At 60.2% G+C, this 11,329-nt stretch overlaps 1 protein-coding gene and 1 long non-coding RNA gene across 7 annotated transcripts in view; one reads left to right on the top strand and one right to left on the bottom strand.

Annotated features, from left to right (window-relative positions):
* Positions 1 to 1,507, bottom strand: part of LOC106722140 — a 30,977-nt gene extending 29,470 nt beyond the window's left edge. For 2 of the 3 annotated variants that reach the window (XR_003093791.1, XR_003093790.1), the window contains exon 1: positions 744 to 1,507. This is a non-coding gene — a long non-coding RNA (uncharacterized LOC106722140). Of the gene's footprint in view, positions 1 to 717 lie in introns of all 3 variants that reach the window. The other variant, XR_003093793.1, reaches the window with a different exon arrangement.
* On the top strand, positions 22 to 11,329 carry NR1D1 (nuclear receptor subfamily 1 group D member 1). Of its 4 annotated transcripts, XM_025202905.1 has the most exons (9): positions 25 to 567; positions 3,462 to 3,630; positions 5,921 to 6,253; positions 6,607 to 6,695; positions 7,554 to 7,698; positions 8,196 to 8,836; positions 9,528 to 9,713; positions 10,298 to 10,508; positions 10,906 to 11,329. In XM_025202905.1, exons 2-9 carry the CDS (start codon positions 3,522 to 3,524, stop codon positions 11,103 to 11,105), a joined length of 1,914 nt encoding a protein of 637 aa, XP_025058690.1. In that variant the 5' UTR covers positions 25 to 567; positions 3,462 to 3,521; the 3' UTR covers positions 11,106 to 11,329. The 4 variants fall into 4 exon arrangements, with proteins under 4 accessions (XP_025058691.1, XP_025058690.1, XP_006022603.1 ...); XM_025202906.1 differs by lacking the exon at positions 10,298 to 10,508 and having other exon boundaries at positions 22 to 567; positions 10,906 to 11,100; XM_006022541.3 differs by lacking the exon at positions 3,462 to 3,630 and having other exon boundaries at positions 26 to 567.

The raw sequence follows: 11,329 nt of genomic DNA on the forward strand, positions 1-11,329 counted from the left end.
CGTCCGAAGAAAGCAACATGCTCCAGCCACACAGACAAGGGATTGAGGTCAGAGCCCAGGGAACTACAAGTCCCGCCAGGCAGCGGGCTGGGCAAGCGCCTTGGCTCGCCTGTCCGTGAGCCGGGTGCTTGCAGAAAGTGTGTCACTGGGGCACGAGGCTCTCCCTGGGAATCACATGGTGGATGCTCCCGAGCCGCGTGCTGGAGACTGCGCAGCTGCAGCGAGACCCAAGCAAAGAGGCTGCCGCTGGAGAGCCCTGGCACAGTCCAGGATTGCAGGGCGGAGAGAGGCAGCGCCGCACAGGGCTCCCGTCTGCTGCATGCACCGGCTCAGCCCCTGCCAGCAGCCACCACCCCCCGCCGGGCTCTGATTAGGTGCCAAGCGAGGATCGCGGGCATCCTCCCCGCCAGTGCAAGGGTTGCACAGCAGCGCCGGGCTCCACCTGCCCCCGGCCAGGTGCTCCGAGCGGGAGCTCGTCGCAGCCTCCGCTGCCCCCCTCCGCCAGCTGGGCTTGAATGCGAGCGGGCCGCTGAAGGATGGCAGCCACGGACACTAACAACAACACAGGTAACTGCCGAGCGGGGCGGCTGGCACCCCCGTGCCCACCCGGGACCCCCCCGATCTCCGCCGTGTGGCCCCTCCAGTGCGGGCTGCAGCTCTGCCCGCCGCCGCCGCTCCCGCCCCCCCCCGGGTGCTCCGCGCTGCCCTTGGCTGCACCTTGGGGACCGGGGGGCTGTACTCACTGCCGCCCCCTCCCTGCAGGGAGACAGGCTGGAGGGCAGGGAGCCCCGGGGGGGGATGGGGACTGTGCTCCCCGGGGTCGCCCGCGCCACCCCTTGTCACGCTGCCGCAGGGACTCCGAGTCCCCCGGGGGGCGCCCTCCGCCCCCCCCTCTCCCCGCCCCTGCTTCCTGCCCCGGGCTCCGTCCTGGCTCACGTGTCCCCCTCCCTGGCGCTGCCACGTGCAGGGTTTGTTTTCCTCGCGGCCCCGCCCCATCCCCTCCCATTGGTCGCCGGCCCCCATTACATCATCGCTCCCCCTCAGGCCCCGCCCCACCGGGCTCCAGTGACGTTCCCCCCGGAAGCGGGGACGCCGCCGCGCTCCCCTCGCCCCCAATGGGCAGGGGGGTGAAAGAGGGCGGTGACGGCATAACGGGGCCGTTGGGGGGGCGGGGCGCAGGTGACGCGGGGAGGCTGTGCAGCCAATGGGGAGCCGGGGGCGGGGCAAAGCGTGATGGGCGGCCCCGGGAGGAGTAGCCACGTGCGGCCGGAACACGTGGAGGTGGGACGTGCGGCCGCCTGAGCTGGGCGGGTGCTGGCGCTGCGGCCGGGATTCCCCTCGGGGACACTCGCACGGCGCTGGGCTCCGGCAGGGCCCGGGCTGCCCCGGGGCTTGGGGCGCCTGCGGGATCCCCACGGGGTGCGTGTTTCGGAGCTGGGGGCCTGTAGGGTGCTTCTGTGCGCCCGCAGACCCTCTGCCTCGGGCAGTAACTGGCCTGATCCCCAGGGCAGGGGGACTAGCTGCTGGGTGCTCAACGCGTTTAGGCACCTGGGGGTGGTGGTGGGGGGGGTTAGGTACAAAGGGGGCTGGAAGGTCAAGAGGTTTAGGCACCTGGAGAAGAATGGACACCCAAGGGGTGTCCTTTGAGGGGGGCTTGGTGGCCAAGGGGTTTAGGCTCCCAGGGGGCTGGATGGCCAAGGGGTTTAGGCACCCATCTCCCTTTACCCTCAATGAGAGCTTGGCCCGGAGACACCCACGCAAGTCTGCGGCCCTCTGTGTTTTGCCCAAGGTCACAGGGGCAGAGCTCGGGCCAGGACCCCACATCGTGTTCCAGTACTGTATCCTCCCTGGAACTGGTCCAAGGCAGCAGTGTCTCCCTGTGATACAGATGGATGGAAGTTATGCCCCCAAGTGGATGCCCCAGTGGCTTAATAACCCCTGTCCACCCCGACTGTCATGGGACACCGTAGTGGAGTGACCAAGCAGGCTCCCCTGCCCCCAGTGTTGCCCCGTTGCAGGCTGGCTTGTGTCAGGGGCATCTGCTAGACATGCCCTGTGGGCCGAGTGACACATGGCCTGGCTCAGAGCTCGTGTGCTATAGCTGTTCTGGCCACGTGTCCAGATGCTCCTTACTCATCTCGGGGAGATGGGTGTCGTGGGAAGTCATGTCTGTTCCTTGTCTGCCAGCTGGGTGTGGAGATTTTGAGGGTCCCTGTTCAGGTCCTCGTACACACCCTTGTGCCTCAGAGGCACTTCCTGGGGAAGGCACCAGCCTTCACAGCTCCCCCCTCCCTCCAGGCTGAAGGGGAGTGGGCTGGAGGGGCACAGTTCCTGTGGCCTGCTTGCTGAGATCTGCTTCCCAGCCTGGGCTATTTAAAGACAAGGAAACAAATGCACCGAAGCTGACGCTGCAGTTGAGAGCAGCCTGCGCTGAGGGCGTGTGGGCAGGGACGGAGGCTGGAGGAGCTGAGTTTGCATCCTATTTCCTTACATATTTGCTAGAGCCTCTGGCTTTGCTGGGATTCCCTTCCTGGGGCCCCACACCCACCCTGCCCTGCCCTCTGACTCATTCAACCTGTCCTGAAAACTCTGTGTTTAAAAAATAAAACTTTGTTTTCTCTTGCCATTTCCTTCCACTAACCCAACCCCCTGCCAGCCCCTAGAACTGTGCCAATTACTTTCAGCCCAGTTAAGAGCTGGCTTCTTGTCATTCTCCTGCATTCCCTGTTCAGTGCTGCATTGCTGTTCTCACTGAATCAATCAGAGCAGCTGCTTGATTTCCCCCTTGAGCTGCTTCCAAAAAAACTTCTCTGAGCTGGAAGGTGTAGGGGCACCCCCTCCATTTACATTGTTGGGACAGGGGCTGTGTTTTCTTGTAAGCCCACTGCCAGAGCTGGCTTTGCTCCGTAGAGCTGGGCTGGGTCCCTGACTAGTGAATCAGTGCAGCTTTCACACTGATTTACACCAGCCCAGCTTTGGATCTGGCCCTGATGCTACACTGAAATCTACGCACATTCCTCTCCCCAATGTGCAACAGCAGTGAGGGAGGGAGGCATTTCCCGAGCATGGCTGTAACCAGTCCCCGTGAGCAGTTCCTTAGTGACTTCCCTGTATTATCATTCCTGGCTCTGCCGCGGCACGTGCAGGCGGCTGGTGACCTAGCATGGATGAGTCGCCAGCATCGGTCACTGACCCAGTCACAGGGCCTGGCCATGTTTCTGGGTCACCAGCGGCTGTGATCAGGGTGTGCCAAGCCCTAGGCGTGTTGGAGCAATTAGTAGCAACTGGCCCCTGTGTCAGCAGAGCCCGCACATGTGCTCGCCCCCGCGTTTTGTCATCCACTTTGGGATGCGGCTGGTGTTTGTGCTCTAGGCTCCTGGCTCTCCACCGCCCTTGCTGCTTGCCATGTGCAAGGCAGTGGAAGTCCCAACTGCCTTCTGGTTCTTGTTTTCCCTCTGCAGTGGCCTGAGTGACCCCAGATCCCCCTAGGAGTCTACCTTCCCCCTGCAGTGCTGCTGAGCATGACAGCCGCTCCCATCCCTTGGATAAACAAAGGTGCTTTGGTCAAGCACCAGCTTTCCAGGATGGGGCTCCTGGCTCCCATCCTGTGTATTGGCCTCCAGATCCTTGGTGAGCCCTGTTCCTCAGAGCCAGAAGCAGCTGGGGCTGTGGGATGCTCTCCAGGGCTAGCTAGCTACCTCTGGGGGCACCTGGGACTGTGGGATGTCTGCCTTTCAAACCCCAAGGGGGAAAGAGAGGGGTGGTAGAGCTTTTGTAAATGCATGAGATTGCACATCCCCATTGGGGCTTGCAAACCCCATTCCCTTGAAGGGACTGGGGGAACTCTGCAGATCTTTGCAGTCTGTGTAGGAATATGGTGCTGGGGAACATGGGTAGTCTGAGGAACACATGCACCCCCTGGCACTCACATGCACAGCTTTCACACACAGCACACTCGTCCTGTCTCTCATGCCCCCCCCATACATACATGCACATACATGCAGCAAGCCTATGCATGCACCTCTGTCCATTCCTTTGTGAACACATGCACATCCCCCTGGCATATATGCGTGCTAATCCCATGCATGCACACAGATATGCCGTGCACATGCTTGGCCCCTGCTGCGTGCAGGCATGTGTGTGCACATCTGTTGACCCCCTGTGTGGAGCTTTGCATGCACATGCTTGCACCCAGCTCATGAGACACACGTGCACCCTTCTGTGCACACACACAGCACATGTCCCTATATGTGTGTGTGCCCCGACCCCCTTGCCCACACACCCACTCCCCAGCCCTCTCCGTACTGCTGTCTAATCTCACTGGTTGTAGAAGTTCATTATGACTGTACCCCTCCCGGTGTGTCTGCCTGCGGCAGGGGTGAGGGAAATGGAGAGGAGATGCCTTCCCCATACCACCCCCGCCCTCCACCGCGTCCTGCCTGTCCTTGGCGCGGCTGGAATGCTAACGCTGGGTTTGCTGTACCTGTGCGGTGCTCCGCAGCAGCAGCTGCCACTGCACTGCAGTGCAGAGGGGGGCGGGGAGGGGGAGATGTAGCCCAAGGATGTTTCAGGCTGAACCTCGGGGGAGTTGTTCCTTGCACCAAGGATCAGCACACAGAGTGCCAGCCTTGGGCTGGGGGGAATGTCACTGAGGTTGGATTTTAACTCTTGACTGGCTGGTGAGCCACAGCCTAGGAAGGAGCTGCAGCGGAGTGGGGTCCCTCGAGTCCTGTCATGCCCCTTATCTGAGCACCGGAGCTCAGACCTAATGGATAGGGCTGGTCATTCCCCTCCCGCCAAGTTAAGTTAGCTCTCAGCTTACCCAGCTCTGGGGCTACAGAGTTTACTCCCAGCCACCTGAGTGCCAAGCAGGGCAGTGAGGAAGAGGGGGCATGGCCACTGTGTTTATCCACAGCTCCCTGCTGTAGGTGCCTTCATGGGGCTGAGCCCCTCTCTCTGGGAGGATGGAGGGGTGATGCCAACCTGGCAGGGGTTGTGAGGTTGAATTCACTCATGCCTGTGCCTGGTGCTGAGATCTGGCAAGGGCTGGGTTGGGTGAATTGCTGCCCTGAGGGATTGTACTCCTGGTGGGAGCACAGCCCTGAGGAGCTGAGATCCAGGGTGGAGGGGGACAGTGGAAATGGCTCCCAATGTGCCAGGGAGCCTGAGCACTGCCCACTGGGCGCCCCTCTTGGGTCTAATGGCTGGGAGCCTTTCACTCCTTGCACCCAGTGAACCGGGGCGGGGGGCAAGCGTGTGCAGGGCATGTCTGTGCGCATGCATGGGATTAGCATGCCTATATGCCAGGGGTGTGTGCATGTGTTCACAGAGGAATGGGCAGGGGTGCATGCATAGGCTTACTACATGCATGTGCATGTATGTATGGGGGGGCATGAGAGACAGGACGAGTGTTGAGCCTTTCACTCCTTGCATCCAGTGAACCAGGGGGGACCCACCCATGTGTACAAGAAGGGGTATTGGGATGCAGTTACCTGTCTTGTGGGGCTGGATTGAGACCCCCAACTCATGCCATAGGTGGCTCACCAAACAGCTGTTGGTGGGAAGGGGTTTGGTTATGGCTGTGTTAGATTGGAGTTGGCGCCCCCTAGAGGGGAAGGGCCATGCATGCCTGTCCCCTGACCCTCCCCAGAACCAGCCAGTGCCCCCACCTTGGGACCCAGTAGAGGGGAGGGCTGCCTGGGTGCTTCCCATACCCACTCAGCCCACCTGCCTCCTGCTTCTTGGCCTTACTAGAGCCAGTGCCCCCTACAAGGCAGCACCTTGTGTCCCATTCCCCACTCATCCCGAACCATGTGGTCTTCCTTTCATGCTCTGTGACTGGGGGGGTTGGAGGGCTCTGTACTGTGATGGGGCACCGTTCCCTGGTCTCTAACCCAGACCCTCTCTGATTCTCTCACAGGTGGTGTGATCAGCTATGTGGGCTCCAGTGGCTCCTCCCCCAGCCGCACCAGTCCTGTCTCCCTGTGCAGTGACAGCTCCAACGGCAGCTTCCAGTGTGGCTCGCAGGCTTTCCCCTCCTACTTCCCACCCTCGCCCACTGGCTCCCTGATCCAGGACACGAGGCCGTATGGCGGGGGAGTGCTGGGCTCCCGGGAGGATGGTTCCCCTTCCTCATCCTCCTCGTCCTCCTCTTCCTCGTATGGCTCTTCTGGGACCTCCCCTGGGGGCCTGCAGGTCGCCATGGATGATGGCAGGCGCATCTCTCCTAGCAAGACCACCAGCAGCATCACAAGTGAGTGCAGGGCTGGAAGTACAGAGGGGTCTTCCTGGGGTGGGCACTGGGGTGCTTTGGTGCTCTTCACCCAGGGCCAGAACTCAGCTCCTTTCCATCAGATCAGCCAGGTTTCTGCTCTTGCCCCATGGCCCTGGTGGCCTGCCCAGTATGGAGCTGCCTGTGGGGGATCCTAAAGCCCACAACTTCCTCCTTCCTACAAGGTGGGGTGGGGACACACATGGCCAGGTATCCCCTGTGGGCACTTTCAGGGAAGGAGCTCCACCCCACAACCCACAGATTGGCTTACCACTCTTCCCAGGGGCTGGTGCACGGAGATGGGATCTAACCTGGGTGTCTCTCTCCCTTGGCAGAGCTGAACGGGATGGTCCTGCTTTGCAAAGTGTGCGGAGATGTTGCCTCCGGGTTCCACTATGGGGTCCATGCCTGTGAGGGCTGCAAGGTAAAGGACAGGGCAGGGCAGAGAGGGAGACATGGCATAGGTGGCACCTGCAAAGCTCTGAGTGCAGTTGGGGGAAAAGAGGGGCACTTCTGGGGTTCAGCTCAGCTTCATATGGATGGGAATCAGGATCCTCCTTTTAGCATCTTGGTTAGGCATGATCCCCTGCCAGTGGGTGTGAGAGCACCCCCTGCAGGAGCACTGGAGAAGTAGCAGGGATGCACCCAAAGCCCTTCCAGCTGGACTCTGGGAAAATCTTTCTCTTCAAAATTTCCTGTCATGTTGGTTCATCCCTCCCACCGTCTTGGGCAGGGATTGCAAAAACAAGCCAAGTTTGACTGCCAGGATCAAGTGGCTGCTTTATCCCAGAATGATTTGGGCCTCATATTACAACAGTGGAAGGAGGATTCTCCCCCCTCCGGGCTCCTTGTGTTACTTGCAAACAGCTGCACTGTTCTGGGGAACTTCACTGTTGAGGCAGGGGCCAGACCTGAAAGATGTTCAGCCTCAGCTGGTTATTTTTCCTGAGTCAAGGGGAGGATGAGGACGTGGCTAGAACCTGTTACTGATGGAGAACTGTAGGCCACCTGCTTTCTTGCATAGCTTGTTTGTCATAAGTTTGTTCCTGGTGGGCTGGGGGAGGTGGATTGAGGGGTTCCCAAGAGTAAAGTTGGGTGGCCACCCTGAGATGGATCTGGGGTGCAGCACTGGGGGCATGAGACACTAGAAGCCTAGGGCTCCAGTGTGGGGTTGGAGCTGTGCCTCCCAGCCTGTTCCCACTTGTGGCCTCCATCACTGTTAGAGATCACAGCATTGGCCCCTGCAACTCACCCCTCCTCTGCCCTGTGCTCTCCATTCCAGGGTTTCTTCCGCCGCAGCATCCAGCAGAACATCCAGTACAAGAAGTGCCTGAAGAATGAGAACTGCTCCATTGTCCGGATCAACCGGAACCGGTGTCAGCAGTGCCGCTTCAAGAAGTGTCTCCTGGTCGGCATGTCCCGTGACGGTGAGGCCCAGTCTGGCATGTGGAGGGGGGGGGGCAGGTGAAGGGGAGACCCTGCTTGGGGTGCCAAGTTTTTCCCACTTCATTTATTGGTAGGAATATGGTAGTGTCTGGAGGTGGCAGTCAGGGTCTGGGCCCTTGGAGCTGGGTGCTGCCAAAGGACCCAGGGTGAAAGGGAGGAGGTCTCTATAGTTCCCTCCATTCTACCCGGCAGGGGTGAGGAAGGGCCGAGTGGCCACTATGGGGAATTGGTTTCAGAGCTGGGCTTAGAGGTCATGGCTCCCTGCCCTGTGATCTGACCTGTAGGCTGGGCTGTGCCTTGATGGCAGCAAGTCAGTTCAGGGGAGAGGAAATCAAAGGACTTACAGGGAGGCTTCTGGGTTGCTGAGCAGAGCTTCTGCAGGATGGGGGTGCCTGCTTGTGTTGAGGGGAGCATTGGGGCTCCCTATCTGTACTCTGCCTCATGCCTGATGCTAATGCCTGCCATTTTCTCTCTGCAGCTGTGCGCTTTGGGCGCATCCCCAAGCGCGAGAAGCAGCGAATGCTGGCAGAGATGCAGAGTGCCATGAACAACATGGCCAACAACCAACTGACCGGGCAGTGCCTGCCCGATGGCTCCCCTGCAGGGCACCCCCAGCCCACCAACCCCCTGCCCTGCCATCAGCCCCAGCCACAGCTCCCCGCCTCCCCCCAGCAGCAGCAGCCGCTGCTGCCGCAGCCCTGCTTCTCCCAGTTCCCACAGCAGCTGACACCCCCACGCTCCCCCAGCCCCGGGGACGCCATGGAGGACGTCATATCGCAGGTGGCTAAGGCACACAAGGAAATCTTCGTTTACGCTCATGACAAGCTGGGCACAACTCCGGCCCCTGCCCGGGACAATGACGCCCTCAACCGGGAGAACGACCGTTGCTCCAATGGGTACCACGCCAGTGGTCTCTATCGCCACGACAACAACAACCTACCCCACCCCGACACCCCTCGTTTCTCCACCTGGCATGCCAGCACCCCCAGTGCTTGCCACCAGAACAACATGAATGGGCATCGCCTCTGCCCCTCCGCCTACCCCTCCTCTGCCCAGGAGGCCGAGACGCTGGCCGGCCAGGGCAGCCGGTGGCAGAGAGGCACCAAGGACATCCTGCCGGTGAGTCCCAGTGCCCCACAGTGGGGAGCCCAACTGGGACAAGTGCCCCTGAGCTGCTGACCCCAGGGGTATATTTCGCTTCTCTAATCCCCAGTAATCGCCTTGTCTCTGACGCCAGGCGGGCACGGACTGTCCTGTCTGTGGCTCTGCAGTGCTGATCTCCACAAGGTGGGGGCTGGCAGGCAGGGGAGTAGGGGCTCAGCCAAGATCAGGGGCCTTTTAACAGTGTTGGAAACTGAAAGATCTGATGGCGAGATTCCTCTGATGGTCCCCAAAGGTTCCCAAGCCTAGTTGGTTCCCAGCCAGTGGCCTGGAGCGGAACCAACAGCCAGAAAGTGAAAGTGAGCAGGCTGGTCACCATAGGAGGTTGTAGGTTAGATCTGATTGGGGTCACATTTCTCCTGGGTTTGGATAACCCAAGGGGCCACGAAGGCAGGGATAGAGATGGGTCTTTTGGCCCCCACCCCATGTCCCAAGGGTCTGAGTGACATTCTGATTTCTCTGTGCAAAGTCCAACCTTGCCCATGCTGAATGGGAGCAGCCTTTTGCCAGGATCAGTTTAAGAGCTGTGGGGGACAGGGCAGCTGCCACCCTCCCCTGGCACTGGCTGTAGTGGGTGACTCATCTCATTGCACTTTGGCCTGTAACTGACACTCCTGTCCTGGTCTCCCCCTCTCCTTTCTTACTGCAGGCTTGCCCCATGAACATGCACCCATCTGGCCGGAGTGGCCGCACAGTGCAGGAGATCTGGGAAGATTTCTCCCTCAGCTTCACACCCGCTGTCCGGGAGGTGGTGGAGTTTGCCAAGCACATCCCAGGCTTCCAGGATCTGTCGCAGCATGACCAAGTCGCCCTCCTCAAAGCCGGCACCTTCGAGGTAGGCTGCCCTGGCAGAGGCTGCAAGAACTGCCCTTGCCTTTGTGGCCCCTGGGGTCATTAGTGGGGCAGCTGTGGGAGGAGTTCATAGTGAAGGAACTGGTCTTAGAGCCTCTTTTAAAGTAGATATTCTGGGTACTGATGGAGAGGGGGACAGATACACCTACAGATGTGGGGGATAGGCACAGCCTCCCTTCCTCTGCACAAGCCCCTCTTTATAGAGACCCATGGGATCTAGCCCTTTTGGAGGACGGGGCAGCCCCACAGGTCCCCTAATAGAGGCCCTCATGGCTCCCCCTCCTGCTCACCTGGCCAGCAGCTGTGCCCAGGACTTGCTTTTTCTGTTGGGAGCAGTCACTTAGTCGGGTCCCCACTTTCTACCCAGGCTCACCAGATGTGTGGGTCCATCCACCAGCAGCTGGCACTCACCCTTTCAAGAGGGCTGGTTTGTGGATCTGCCACTCCACACCCTCTTGGGCTGGCTGCCTCTTCTGGCAGGGAACCCCTTGGCTGCAGAGAGGCAGGGGGGCAGGTGGGCCCAGAGGCTGCCCCAGAGCATCACAACTGTCATGTTCCTGGTACCAGGTGCTGATGGTGCGTTTTGCCTCGCTGTTCAACGTGAAGGAGCAAACGGTGACCTTCATGAGCCGGACAAAGTACAGCCTGGAGGAGCTGTGGGGCATGGGCATGGGTGACCTGCTCAACTCCATGTTTGAGTTCAGCGAGAAGCTCAGCGCCCTGGAGCTCACCGATGAGGAGCTGGGCCTCTTCACTGCTGTTGTGCTCGTCTCTGCTGGTGGGTAGCAAGTGCCCTGTGAGGAAGCAGCTTCCTGGGTCTGGTGGAGTAGGGAAAACTGGTAGAGGGGGATCACGACTGCTAGGGATCCAATGGTGGGGAAAGGAGTAGGGAGGCACGGGGATATTAAAACAGCTCTGAGTGGAATGGAAAGTTTGGGATCCAGTTCAGGGATGTGCTGTGAGGCCAGGGAGATGGGGATTTGCTGTGAGATCAGGAAGGTGGGGACCCAGTTCAGGGATCTGCTGTGAGACCAAGGAGTTGGGAGTCTGTTGCAGGGATCTGCCATGAGATCAAGGAGGTGGGGACAGCGCAGGGCTCCAGCGTGGCACGGTTGGGCTGTGGGCTGCTTGTGCTCTCTGCCCAACTCACGGCCTGTCCATCCCCCTCCCCATAGACCGCTCCGGCATGGAGGACACGGCGCTGGTGGAGCAGCTGCAGGAGACACTGATCCGTGCCCTGCGTGCCCTGATTCTGAAGAACCGCCCCACAGAGACATCGCGTTTCACCAAGCTGCTGCTCAAGCTGCCTGACCTGCGCACCCTCAACAACCTGCACTCTGAGAAGTTGCTCTCCTTTCGCATTGATGCCCAGTAGGGCCCCTGCCCTCCCCCCAGCCCCTGAGGGACACCAGCCAGACTATACCACAACTAAACTGACTGCTCCTCGAGGACACGGACCCCCGCGCCCCCTCCCCACCCTCCCTCCCCGGGCCGAGGGTCCCTCTGTAAATACTGACCTGTGTATATGGGAGTTGTGGATCTCACACCGCTGCCCTGTGGAGGCCCGGAGCCCCGCAGGGAATAATATATTTAAAGCAA

The sequence above is a fragment of the Alligator sinensis genome, unplaced genomic scaffold (assembly GCF_000455745.1).
Source record: "Alligator sinensis unplaced genomic scaffold, ASM45574v1 scaffold886_1, whole genome shotgun sequence".
NCBI classification, from domain to species: domain Eukaryota; kingdom Metazoa; phylum Chordata; order Crocodylia; family Alligatoridae; genus Alligator; species Alligator sinensis.